Source organism: Giraffa tippelskirchi, chromosome 4, assembly GCF_054371585.1.
Source record: "Giraffa tippelskirchi isolate mGirTip1 chromosome 4, T2T-mGirTip1v1.2.pri, whole genome shotgun sequence".
Taxonomy (NCBI): Eukaryota; Metazoa; Chordata; class Mammalia; order Artiodactyla; family Giraffidae; genus Giraffa; species Giraffa tippelskirchi.
Window position 1 is genome coordinate 125,742,860 of NC_137278.1, and position 14,561 is coordinate 125,757,420.

General features: G+C 42.2%; 1 protein-coding gene across 2 annotated transcripts in view; it reads left to right on the forward strand.

Moving 5' to 3' along the window:
* Window positions 1-14,561, forward strand: part of PLXNC1 (plexin C1) — a 156,787-nt gene that overhangs the window by 25,536 nt on the left and 116,690 nt on the right. For both annotated transcript variants that reach the window (XR_014082566.1, XM_081592165.1), the window contains exon 3: window positions 11,685-11,819. Coding sequence is in view for 1 of the 2 variants with exons in the window: in XM_081592165.1 (XP_081448291.1) it covers window positions 11,685-11,819 (135 nt within the window). In the remaining variant the exon portion in view is untranslated. The remainder of the gene's footprint in view (window positions 1-11,684; window positions 11,820-14,561) is intronic.

A 14,561-nucleotide genomic window follows, 5' to 3' on the forward strand; every position in this document is an offset into this window, starting at 1 on the left:
CTTTGTCTCTCTGTAGCCAGTTAATTTACTCCAATTCAAAACTGAATACTAACAGATTTGTTTTCTGAAAGGATTTCCCACTGATAACTAGCTGTGTGACTTGAGGTGAATCACCTAGTCTCCCCGAGCCTCCATTTCCTCATCTGTAAAATGAGATTGTACTGGATGACCTAGGAAACCCCTTTTTCTTCTGGTGGTCGCTGATTCTGTCTTCTGTGCAGGCATGCCCCACTGTAGCCAAACCTGCCTGCTGGCTGGCTTCCTCCAAATGTGCCCCGTGTACTGCTCCCACACCTTTGCTTACACTGTACCTCCTCCCTCAGTTACTCTTGGTTTTTTTTCCCTCTGCTTTACTGAATCCTGTGAGTCTATGCTTTGGCTCAGCTCAAACTCCACCTCCTCTCTGAGCCCTCCTAAGATTGGAGTGATCACGTTTCTCCCTCGTCTCCCAAAATACCCATTGTCTATATCATCCTTTTGGCTTGTCACAGATGTCTTGCTTGGATGCCTGACCTTCCCTCTTGTGTTTGTCTTGCCTTCCCAACTTGATTTTAAGCTTCCTGAGAAAGGAGGCCGGGAATTCCCACAGCCTGATACAGGGCTGAGTGCCTGGTAGATATTTGATTTAATCTGTTTTCTTTGGAGGAAACCCAGTAACATATGGGAGGGGGTTTGTTTGTATACACATTCTTTTAAAATATACATTGATCATCTTTCCTGTTGTGTTAGCTGTATTTCCTGGGGAAAGGTAAATACCCACCAGTCCTTGTGCACAAGTTGCTCAGCGCCGTCTCAGTGTTGTCAGGCAGTGTCTGGAGCTACTGTGACCTGGTCAGACTGATTGGACCCCTTCGCCTGGCAGAAGAAGTTTCCACCAACCCTTACTGGGTCTCCTCACCAATTCTCTCCTCAGATGTGGGATATTTTTGACGAGTGTTTTGACAGGAACACCGTTTCCCCAAAGCGGAGCCAACCAAACTGTTAGATGGTAAATTGGAGGTGAAGGAACACTTGGCTATAAATAGTTTTACCCATGGGACGGCCTGGTTTAGCCTGTCCTGTTTGTTCACCCCTGCAGTTTGTGTGCACCTGGCTGGCATGTCCTGATGTTGTGGTACTTGAGGGGTGGAACTGAGCTGCAGCCTCAAGCTGCTGAGGAAGAGGTAGCTGACCCAAGTCTCACTTTCTTCAGCATCTGTCCAGGCTTCACCTTCAGAAGTCACACCTGTAGCCTTGTTTGTTGGGTTCCAGTAGCAGGGGCAGGTCCGTTTTCCGTTTCCTTGTTTTGTGCTCATCACTCTACCTATTCTAACTAACTTAGTCTTCTCCACCATTCAGTGAGCTAGATCGGGGTCCCCACCCTCCGGGCTGAGGACTGATACCTCTGGTCAGGTCAGTGGTGGCATTAGAGTAGAATAAAATGCACAATAAATGTAATGTGCTTGAATCATCCCCGAAACCATCCCCCCACCCACCTCAGGTCTGTGGAAAAATTGTCTCCCATGAAACCAGTCCTTGGCATTGCAGTCCATGGGGTCACAGAGTCAGACACAACTTAGCTGCTGAACAACAACGACGCGTGGCAGAGCAGGGATTTGAACCAGGAACCACCTCAGAGACTGACTAGTATCCCTCAGGTTGCTCTGATTTGGTAGCTGCTGCCCCAGGTGTGGGCAGCCACTCCATGAAAGGTCTCCGGGGAGAGTGGGAAGGCAGTTGACAGGAAGTCATGATGACTGGGGTGGGAGTGGGGTGATGAGATCGAGGTTCTTAGAAGGTCAGGGAAGAATCCCAGCTTGAGAAGAAGCAGACCATCTGACTGAGGGAGTACCTCACTGGCAGGATAGCTTCTTAGGATTAAACTTTACCTGCAGCTCCCCCTCAGGAGGATTCTGCCCTCAGGAGGAGGCTGTGAGGGGCTGTGAGCTCACCTGCCCGGTCACTCCAAAACTCTCCCAGGAGTCCTGGGTGCAGAGAGCTTGGTGCAGCCCCTTAAACCACCCAGAGTCCTGAGGAACCGGCACCGTGCAGGTGCTTTGGGAGAACCTCCAAATCCTTCATTCAAAAACTTCAAGTTTGTCCCTTGCCAGACTTGTCACTGGAACTGTTGGAAAAGACGAATATTGATAGACACAAGCTTGGCTTCTTAAGCCGCAGAGCGGAGCTACTAATGAGCAGAGAAAAACAAGACCCAACCCAAGGCAGCCTGAGGGGGAGGAGAAGAAAGCGCTTGGATCACCCACAGCCTGACTCATCAGTTTCCCTGGTGATCAAGAGTCGACAGCGTTTTGACAGACTCCAGGCGCTGTAGTATATGCCTGGTTGGATCAGAGGGAGGCAATAGCATTTGGGAGCCCGTTGCTGTTTTTGACCAACACACACACATGCACAAGTACACACACATCTACCCCACCCCCACTCCCATGTCCTAAATCTCTGAAAACTTCATGGAGTTTTAATATAGTTTGGTGCCATTAAAATGTCATGTTATTTAAATAATTTTGTTTTATTGTAAGAGTAATACATGCTTATGGAGAAATTTTCTAAGTATTGGGGTATGAGGGGAAAGCAAAGAAAAAATGCCCCTAGTTTTCTTACATGGAAGCAGCCACTGTCAGCGTTTTACTTTTTTTGTTTTTTAACATAGTTGAGGTCAGACTCTATCCTATTTTGCATCCTTTTTTCTTCAGTTAATGAGGAAAGAAATGCTTATGTTAAAATGTTATGGCACACTTGTAAACAGTATTTTTAAATATCACGTTCTAATATGTGGAAACATCATTTTGAGTTTAAGCTAAGATAGTGAAGCATTTTTAACATGTCTTGAAAGGCATGCACTCTTTCAAGTTATCCAGTACTACCCTCTGAAGGGAAGATTTTATTGATGATAAAGTGGAAAAATTAAAGACTTCACAATATACTAATACTTTTACTACCCTCTTCTTCCTGCTTTTATTCCAAAATTCCTGTATAAGATGTTAGAAAAACTGAACTAATTTGGAACTGAACATGTTTTTGTGATTGTCTACTCTGCCCCTTTCTTACCGACTTGCCATCCTCATGGTTGTGAGACAGGTTATGTCCAGTCACTTTTCTCTCTGGTTATTTCCTCATTTTACTTCCTTTCTGAGTATGACTGCATACTCAGGGGAGCCAAGTTTTATTTTTCAGTTGTCAGCGTCTCTACTGAGATCAGCTGAGAAAGTAGGGCCATGCTGAACTCAGTTTTTGGGAATTCATACCCCATGTGTTACATGGCCAGGATGCTGTAATGAGTGCTCATTCTTACAAACATGGGCTGGCTCTTTCTCCAGATTGTGGTACACACTCGGGTGTAGTTTGGATTCCTTTGAGCTGACTCTGTTGCATATAGCAGATTATTTCAGGGGCAGAATTGAATATTTTGAGCTTTTCCTGGTGGTAAAACAAGTAATAAAGAAATACGCATGAAATCTAATATTTGTAACCTCACCCATGCCCATACCTTTCTTGTAAGCATAATAAGGCAGTGAGTGAGGAATAATAACAGCTAATGTTTCTGAGCTCATACTGTGTGCCCAGCATTAGGACCAGTGTCTTCACGGGTTAGCTAGTTGAATGCTATTAGCATCTCCACTTCATAAATGAAAAAACCTGAGGCTGTGAGACGGTAAGTAACTTGTTCAAGGGGATTTGAACTGAAGCAACCAATCTTCTGGGCTTCCCAGGTAGCTCAGTGGGTAAAGAACCTGTCTGCAATACAGGATGATGCTAGAGATATTGGTTTGATTCCTGGGTTGGGAAGATCCCCTGGAGAAGGGCACGACAATCCACTCCATTATTCTTGTCCAGAGAATCCCATGGACAGAGGAGCCTGGTGAGCTACAGTCCATAGGACTCATTGAGTCAGACATGACTGAAGTGACTGAGCATAGCACCAGTGCAACCAATCTCCCCAAAAGATTGCACTGACAATTCAGATGTGTTCTGTAGAGTTTGTGAAACTGTTTTTAAAATTGTTATTATTTTTTAATATTGGAATATCTAGGTTAATATCAAGATGCACGTATTTGAGTTTTCGTGAGAAAGGGCTCTGGCTTTTGTGGTTTTAGTTTGTTCCTATCTAGGGGCAGCTTGCTTCAGCCCAGCTGGTGTAGACTTCTCTTTTAGAAAAAAGCAGAGCCCTGTCCTCTTGGGGCTGCACGTAGTTCCTGGGAGCCTCTGAAGTCCCTTAGGAAGCCTGGCTTTTCCCCAGTGAACTCCTTTAGAGTGGAGGTAGGAAATCTGTTCCAGTTGAGTTTTAGAATGGCTCCAGCAGTAAGAGGCTAGGGTTGGCTTTCTCTAACGTCCCTGGGCCTCAAGTAGAGTTCAGGACACAGGAAGCCATAGGCCCTTCCCCCCAGGTCCAGCAGAGAAGCAGCACACTTGTGCTTGGTTAGGACTGATTCCCTATGTAGTTCTCCAAACTCTGCTCCTACCATGGAGGGAAATTCAACCTGTTTCCAGAAAGTTCTTCCTGCCTCCATCCAGAGTAACCTCTGAAGAGTTTGCCTGGACTCGGGCTGTTAAAATTTTTGAGTGAAAAATAAGAGAAGTCTTTCATAAGGTCAAGCTCTGTTTATACCCCTACAGAATGTTCAAATAAGGAAAAGGAGGCCATGAGGAACCCAGGACAGGACCTGGGCCAGAAGTGGAGGTGGGGGGGCTGGCTGAGCTGAGGTAACAGACCAAAAAGTAAAGACAGTGGGAACTGTTGAAACTTGGAAGTGGCTTCCATGGTTGGCTGTTGAGAATGTCATGTTCAAGTTTACCCCCATCTCATTCATTCCAGTTTGTGAGTGTGCAGGGACTCCCTGATTCAGAACAAATTCTCCCGTGTAATCCACAAATCTAGAACTCATGATTCAGGCTGTGTGCTTCTCTTACTACTTACACTGAAATCAGGAGGCAGGAAACCAGAGAGGCATTTGCTTTAATCTTTCCTTTTCATATTTATTATTACTCCTACCTACTGAAGCACAGTAAAGGCTACTATATAATTACCTTGCTTTCTTGTGTGTGTGTGTGTGTGTATGTGTGTGGTTTAAGTCTGCTTTGTAGCATTTCTCAGAAACTATTGATGGAAAAAAAAGTGAGAAGATTGGCTTGTTTACACTTAACTGGTTAGCCTCACAGAGTGAGGTATAAGAAAAAAAATTTGGTGAAAAATAGTTTAACTTCTTGAACACCCATAGCTTCCCAATGTCATAGTAATAGTAAAGAAAAAAATAGTCTTTCATTTAATTTTCCTCCCCCTCATTTTCCTCACCAGGCTATCTTTCCCGTGGATGGTGTTGTCCCTGTTATACAGCTAACTGTATGATGTGGAAGGTCTCACACACTGTACATTTCAAGACTGTAGTTTGTTTTTTATTTATTTATTTTTGCATGCAACAAAAATCCCAAGGCTAGTTAATAACCTGCCATGAGACTTCAGGAAGATGTCAACAGAAACAATATGTTGACACTAACTGAAATCCTCCTTCAGGAAAAATTTGTTTTCTACAGAGGCTGAAGCTGGAAAAATCTGAAGAGCCCTATAAAATCTTGAATGCTAATAAAATATGTTTTTCATTTAATAAATATTTATTGGGCACCTTTTTCTGTGCCAGGACCTGTTCTGGGTGCCAAGGATACAAAAGTGAACAAAACCGACAATGCCGCTACGCTCTTGGTGGGAAGAGAAAGACAGGAAACAAGTAAATGGATTAATTAGTGGTGAAGTCATTTCACAAGGTGATAAATGCCATGCAGAAAGCAGAGTGATGGGTAGAGAGGGACAGTGGGGTACCAGAGAAAGGTGATCAGGGAAGGCTTCTCAGAGGTGACTTTTGAGACTCAAAGGATGAAGGGGTTTATGAGAATATACATGGCAGAGACTCAAATTGACTTCAGATTAGATCTATAACAAGTTTGTATCCTGGAAGCAACAGATGAAAATCCACATCATGCCTGAGGAGTGTGTGTGTGTATTAGATGCATTTTCTCTTATGCAAAACTCAACCCATTTTGGGTTTCTGTGACTCACCATTACTTCCTGCATCACTTCACTGATCATGTTCTTTTCCGAGGCTGCCCAGCTCCAGTCTTGCTGGCTGGCTTTTCTGTGTGGAAGTTGATGTGACTTTTGCAGTTAGAAGATCTTAAGTGTTCTCTCAGCGTCCACGTGCTGGGCTGGGGTTGGGTGGGGTCAGAGGTGATATTAGTAGAAATCAGAGGAAAAGGAGAGCCTTCCCCATCCTCTTCTGTAGTCATCTGAGAGAGATGAGGACCATGCTGAAACAGAGACCCCAGTCTCTCTATGTAGCTCATGGCTTTAGTAAAATTAAAAATGTGATGAACATGGAAACTTCCTTGGGGCTATGGAGAGCATTCCCTGCATAATCTAGCAAAAAAAAAAAAACCATTTGACCCACTCATCCTCAAACACTTGAAATTTAAATTGTATGTATGTATTTTTAAAGACAGTGTATTAGCATTGTTCAAAACTCAAAAGAACCAAGAAAACATGCAATTTTTTAAAAAAATAAATTTATTTATTTTAGTTGGGGGCTAATTACTTTACAATATTGTAGTAGTTTTTGCCATTGACATGAATCAGCCATGGGTTTACATGTATTCCCCTTCCTGGACCCCCCTCCCACCTCCCCCCCATCCCATCCCTCTGGGTCATTCCATTGCCCTGGCCCTGAGCATTTGTCTCATGCATCGAACATGGAATGGTGTTCGAAAACATGCAATTTTAAGTCACCCATTCTTGACTTCTGGGGCAACCAAATATCTCTCTATAAAATAGAGATATTTTATATATGTCTACAAGCAAAAAGGGGAGGATAGTCTTTTCCCCGTTTATTAAACATATGTTATATATGTGTATACATGTAGATATACATATTTAACATAGCATTTTGAACATATAATACATTTGAACATATAATACATAAAAAGCTTTCTAATTCCTTTTATTGCTAAATAGCATTTATTGTTTGCACTATAGTTTACTTAACTGGATCCCTATTGTTGGACATTTAGGTTGTTTCAGTCCTTTGTTTAACACATGATGTTGCAGTAAGTACCCATTACATATATCATTTCACATATATACTAAGGGCTGTGGGGTCTAAGGATATGTGTTCTATAATTTTAATAGATGATGCCAAATTACCTTCCGGAGAAGTCTTACTCTCACCAACAATGAAGCATATCCCTTTAAACCCAGCATCTCTAGTTACTGGGACAAGCTTCAGTGTTGGCCACTCAAGGTAGCTTGTTCAGGAAACTGGCAAATCCTGGCACAAGTATACATTGGTAATTTAAAGAAAAAAACCAAACAGCAGTTTCCCTGCCATAGTTCCAAGTTCTAGAGAGAATACTGATGCCTTATCTCCAACAGATCTAGTAAATAAATCTGTATTGACCCAAACAAGATCTTTCTAGCCCCTACTCATCTGCATCCACCATGCTCCAGAAATAAATAAGCTCCAGTAACAACTACACGGCAGCTCCTAACTCACTGAAAGTGGATGAGTGATAGTATTCTGTAAAGTATGTTTTTATTTACTTTTAAATTTTAAAGCAAATCCAAGACACTATGTCATTTCACTCATACATATTTTATTATGCATGTCTAAGAAACTATGATCATTTCTTTATATCACCACAACCATCAAGCTGTCATCACAAATATTAATAGGAAAATTATAATTCTTTAGAATTATCTAATAACAAGTCCATATAACTAAATTTTCCTGATTGACTCAAGAGTGTCTTTTTTTTTTAATTTATTAATTTATTAATTTATTTTTTTATTTTATAAATTTATTTATTTTAGTTGGGGGCTAATTACTTTACAATATTGTAATAGTTTTTGCCATACATTGACATGAATCAGCCATGGGTTTACATGTGTTCCCCTTCCTGGACCCCCCACCCACCTCCCTCCCCATCCCATCCCTCTGGGTCATCCCATTGCCCTGGCCCTGAGCCCTTGTCTCATGCATCGAACCTGGAATGGTGTTCTGTTTCACATATGATAATATACATGTTTCAATGCTATTCTCCCAGAACGTCCCACCCTCACCTTCTCCCTCAGAGTCCATAAAATTGTTCTATGCATCTGTGTCTCTTATTCTGTCTCGCATATAGGGTTATCGTTACCATCTTTCAAATTCCATATACATGCATTAGTATACTGTATTGTTGTTTTTCTTTCTGGCTTACTTGGTATCTGAACAAGATCCTAAAATGACATTGAGGTTGGTCTGTTACTCTGAATCTGCGTGGCCTCCTTTGATTTACCTCCATTGACTTTTTGAGGAAGGGAAGTCTGTTGTCCTGTGGAATGTCTCATATTGTGGATTTGGCTGTTCACATCCTTGTGGTACCATTTAGCTTGTTTCTCTACCCCTTCTGTTTCCTAATGCTAAATGGATGTTAGCACTAAAGGCTTATCAGATTTGGCTTCAGCTTTATTGGCGAAAATGCTTCATAGGTGTTTCTGCCAAATGATGGGTTTTATGTGATCAATCGGAGGAGGAAATGGCAGCCCACTCCGGTACTCTTGCCTGGAAAATCCCATGGATGGAGGAGCCTGGTAGGCTGCAGTCCATGGGGTCGCTCAGAGTCGGACACGACTGAGCTACTTCACTTTCACTTTTCATTTCCATGCATTGGAGAAGGAAATGGCAACCCACTCCAGTGTTCTTGCCTGGAGAATCCCAGGGACGGGGGAGCCTGGTGGGCTACCGTCTGTGGGGTCGCACAGAGTCGGACACAACTGAAGCGACTTAGCAGTTAGCATGTGATCAATTCATCAACAGAGATCTGAACAGCAGGTTTTCTTCTCCTGACTCGAACTTCTGTCAATCTTATTTTTATTTTTATCTGACTTCCTATCTCTCTCTCTACAACCACTTTCCAAGAACCAGATCAGCTGTTTGCATCTGAGCTGATTAATAAAGAATGTGAATTAGAGATGGGAAGACAGGAGCCTGGCAAGTCTACACTTGGTCAGTGCCTCCCCGAGGTCTCCCTTGGCTCACCGTTCTCTGTAGGCCAGAGTCTCTAACAGCACTTTCCCTGATGATGGAAATGCTCTCTATCTGCACTCACAATATGATAACCAATAGCCATATGTGGGAGAAGGCAATGGCAACCCACTCCAGTACTCTTACCTGGAAAATCCCATGGACGGAGGAGCCTGGTAGGCTGCAGTCCATGGGGTTGCTCAGAGTCGGACACAACTGAGCGACTTCACTTTCACTTTTCACCTTCATCCATTGGAGAAGGAAATGGCAACCCAGTCCAGTGTTCTTGCCTGGAGAATCCCAGGGACGGCAGAGCCTGGTGGGCTGCCATCTATGGGGTCGCACAGAGTTGGACACGACTGAAGCAACTTAGCAGCAGCAGCCATATGTGGATAGTTATTCCTTGAAATGTGACTCATGTGGCTGAGAAAGTGAATTTTTAATTAAATTTAAGTAGCCCTGTGTGGCTAGTGGCTACCACATTGGATGGTGCAGCTGTAGAGTCATTTTTCAATGACTTGGGGTACAGACCTTTCCCAACTCCCTTGGGACCTGAATATTGCTTTTCCTTTTTTAAAAGTCATATTTAATGTATTTAGTTACATTGATTTTTCCAGAGCTGCCACTGAACTTAGCAGTTGATGTGCTTCTCATGAGCTACCATTTATACCAAATCTACCCGGGTTTGACTCAGAACAGATGATGGAAGGAAATCACCATCACAGGACAGGCCCAGATCCTGAGTGCATGCAGGATACAGTTCTATCCGCCAAACTGATAAGGAGCCTATGGTTAAATAGCAAAAACGTGCTTGCCATCAGGATGTGCAGCACAGGCATGTTATAGCTCAGTAGATGTGTGAACGTAGACTTGAAAAGAATCTCAGGTGCCAGTTTTTGTTGTTTTTTTTTTTTTCCAAATCATATGCCCAGTGTAAGTGATGTCCACAGTGGTAGAGAGATGAATGAATATAGATGCTGTATCTGGATGTTTTCAAACTGACAAAATGCTGAACATCTTCATTTTGAAAAGCATTGCATTGTTTGGGGCAAAGGGGTGGGCACAGAGAGGATTAGGACATGGTGCCTACCCAAGAGGAGCTTGCAATCTAGTAATAGATTATTTTCCATCGAGTATTGATTATGTGCTAAGCATTGTTCATAATTCTCATCTGATCCTACGACAATTGTGTATAAGGAAGGCATTGAGTTCCATTTTAGAGAAGAGGAGATTGAGGCCCAGGGAGCTTCAGTAAACTGCCAGCTCAGAGTAGCACAGCTGCTAGAAGGGTAGAGCCAGGATGCAAACCTGAGACCCAACTATCATTCTATTTCCCCAGGGTTAGGGTAATAGTCTCCTGAGGAGCCTTCCTATCCGTGTTTCAAACCATACCTTCTCACCGTGTCACTCCTATGCTCAAAGCTCTGCTGTGGCTCCCTGTCTCTTATCCAGAGTAAGAGGCAAAACCCTTACACAGGCCAACAAGGACCTATGTGATCTACCCTATTACCTTGCTGTCTACTCCCGTCTACCTCTCTTGTTTTGCTCAGGTCATACTGGTCTGCTCTCATTTTAGGGCCTTTGCACCAATGGATTACTCTTCTAAGAGCATGTTTTATTCAGATACCTAAGTGACTTGCTCCAGAATCTCCTGCAAGTCTCTAAATGAACATCACCGTCTAATGAAGCTTACATTGAACATGGATCCTCCATCTCATTTTATTTGTACCTGTATCACCTGCTAACATATTTTTTAAATATCGGAATATAGTTGATTTATAATCTTGTATTAATTTCCAGTGTACAGCAAAGTGATTGAATTGTACATGTATAAATCGATTCTTTTTCAGATTCTGTTCCTTTAGAGATTATTATGAGATATTGAATGTAGTTCCCTATTATATAAAATACCTGCTGGTATATTTTATAACTCACTTATTTGTTGTTAATTATCATTTTGCCCCTCACTCCACACATGCACGTGAATATAAGTTCTATAAGGGCAGAATCTTCCCGCCATTTGTTCACTGTCATTTTGCAAACATCTAGAATGTGCCAGAATAATACAGTGGATGTTCAGTAGATATTTATTGACAAAAGATGAATGAAGCTCAGGGATGTCCAGTTTCAAAGCCACACTTATATTTGATGTGTAAACAAGTACCTACTTGTTTAGGCCTGCTAAGTTGTCCTGGTTACTTTAAAACACATAGCCATGCAGACTCACATAGGCAAATCAGAGTAACCCGTGCAAATATCTGTCAAACTGACTGCCTTTAGATTTAAGATCACTTGGCATAGCACTAATGAAGCTGTCACTGTAGTGTCTCATAAGGCCCACGTGGTCAGGAATTGTGGACAGTGGGCTTCCACATATAAGGATACTGCCCCAGCACTGAAGAGTGACCTTTTGTATGTGTGCATGCACAGCTTTGTCCCCTACAAAAGCGGGAATACCAAGCTTGTCATCACTGGCCTTGTTTAAGGCCGAGACACGAGCTGATGATTAAGGAAAGTAACACCTCAGTCAGTGTGCATAGTGAAGAAGAAAGGATGTAGTCTTAGGATTAAGCAGTAAGTTTTGCCACCCTGAAATTCAAATTATTTAATGGAAGTTTTATTTCTTTTTTTAAAAATCAGGTTATTCTTGGTGAAAATTTGGCCTCGAATTGTCCTGAGGTTATCTATGAAATCAAAGAAGAAACACCTGTTTTCTACAAACTTGTTCCTCATCCTAAGAAGAATATCTACATCTATCTAACAGCTGGAAAAGAGGTAGGCAGAAATACTAGTTACCATTTCTGTCTTATGAATACAAACTGTTTGACTGACGTCACTATCTGATGGTAAAGCTTGTACTTTGAACTACTGAGTTTAAACACTGCTGCAGGCTTTGAGAAGACCTGCAGTGATTCACAGGCATGGAATTAAAAACCTTACTGTCAGTAAGTAAGCAAGAAATATTACCTATTTAGACAATTTTATTATTGGCTATATTTCTAATGCCAAGTTTTTCAGAGAAGTGTGTGCTTGCAAATGGGTGCATAATCAGCAAGGTAACTGAATTTACACATTTATCATGTGGACATTGAACGGTTAGATGCATTTATGAATATGCCCAATGGGATTGGCTTTGGAATTTGGGGTTAATATCAGGCCACAGTCTCATACACATTCATGAGCCAGGAAATATATGGTACCCACCCTCCCTCTCTTAATTTATCTGGCTGTTTTAGTTTTTCTTCTTGCTTCTGCTTACTGAAATAAAAAGGATGCCTTTTTACATTTTTTTCAGTTTTAAAAGCACTTTCACCAAGGGAAAGAGGAGGGGAACTAATTATTACTGAGTTCCTACCGATGCTATACTAGTTACTATTCCAAAGGGAGTCTCTCTAGAAGCATAGAATTGTACACACAAACACACCAACCCCAAAATATAATAAACAACATTAACAAAATCTGTCAGTAATGTAGTGAGATAAAAATTACCCTTGTTTTATATCTGAAGAATCTAGGACTCAAGCTAAATATCTTCTCAAGGATATATATATATATATATATATATATATATATATATAGGGCCTTGTCAGGGGTAGGACTTAAATTCTACCCTGATCTTAAAGCCCATGATTGTTGTTGTTCAGTCACTAAGTCATTTCCAACTCTTTGCAGTCCCATGGACTGCAGCACACCAGGCTTCCCTATCCTTCACTACCTCCCGGAGTTTGCTCAAACTCGTGTCTATTGAGTCAATGATGCCATCCAAGCACCTCATCCTCTGTCACCCCCTTCTTCTCCTGCCTTCAATCTTTCCCAGCATCAGGGTCTTTTCCAGTGAGTCAGCTCTTCACATCAGGTAGCCAAAGTATTGGAGCTTTAGCTTCAGCATCAGTTCTTCCAGTGAATATTCGGGGTTGATTCCCTTTAGGATGGACTGGTTGGATCTCCTTGCAGTCCAAGGGACTCTCAAGAGTCTTCTCCAGCACCACAATTTGAAAGCATCAATTCTTCAGTGCTCAGCCTTCTTTATGGTCCAACTCTCAAATCCATTCATGACTACTAGGAAAACCATAGCTTTGACTATACAGACCTTTGTCATCAAACTGATGTCTCTGCTTTTTAATACGCTGTCAAAGCCCATAATAAGTGGGATCAACCCAAAATTTGTGAAAACCAAACATTTTTTCATGGTTATTTTGACCCATGACCATTTGAACATACGAAGTGAAAAGATAACTGAGACTTACATAATTAAATGATGAATGTACCATGCTCTCGGCCCACCCCCACTTTTCATTCTTTTCCTCTCCATTATTCTAAGGAGAGCAGCAATGACATCAATCTCCATGTACTGGCCAAGTCGCAGAGATGATGTGCAAGCCATTTAGAGCTTCTGACTTCCCTGAAAAGGCCATATTTCCTTTTGCATGTTGAAAAGGCAGCTATTCAAAATGACCACATTGAGATGGCCAGTGGATCTCCATATACCTTTGTTCTTCACCATACAGAACCTTTGCAAACAGCTTGCTTCAACATTTAAACACTGTCTATTATATTTCTTCCCCCAGGGCTCCCATAGTTAAAAGATTTTTGTCTACTCAACAAACTGCATTTATTAAGTAACAATTCCCATTCTCAGGCTTTATTTATCAAGGGCATCTCAAAACGGCCACTCAGAGCACTGACTGTGCTACCACAGGGAGCTGATAAAATTCCAGCTCAAAGCAAAGACACTTGTAGCCTTGCTTAGTCTGTGCATGTTTTTGCAATCAGCTTTTTGAAACATTGCAAATAGCTCATAAATCCTTCCCCCAAATCCCAGACTGTGGGCTGAGAACCACAGTGAGAACCACCAGCAATTTATAGATCCTCACTTTCTGAAGGTGAAGAGTTCTAGTCTGGCCATTCAAAGCCTGAAGACCTGGGAAGAGTTTTCCACTGGGCATCAAAGCTGGCTATTCTTACTTTCTTCACTTAGATTCACTGCTGGAGTTCCTATTAGTAAGACGCTAGTCTTCTGGTTGAGCCAAGATAGGCCCTACAGAGGCAAAACCCAAGGAAGATCCTTTCTCAACTCTTGGGGAGATAGGAACAGACAAACTGAAATGCCCTGGTACATCCATGGAACACCTGGTCATTAAAAACAACCACATGGGGATAGCCGCATTGTTGTGGAATAACCCCTATAATGTGTTAAGTTAGAGAAGCAGGTCCAATGTAGTAGTTACGCTGGGCTTTCTTTAACATGGGCTTCCCTGGTGGCTCACACAGTAAAGAATCTGCCTACAATGCAGGAGATCCAGGTTTAGTCCCTGGGTTGGGAAGATCCCCTGGAGAAGGAAATGGCAACCCACTCCAGTATCCTTGCCTGGGAAATCTCATGGACAGAGGAGCCTGGCAGGCTACAGTCCATGGGGTTGCAACGAGTTGGACAGCACTGAGCGACTAACACTTTCACTTTTTTTTCAGAGTAGTTCTCATAGAACGTTCTGGAGACTCATTTTGTACTAAATGTTC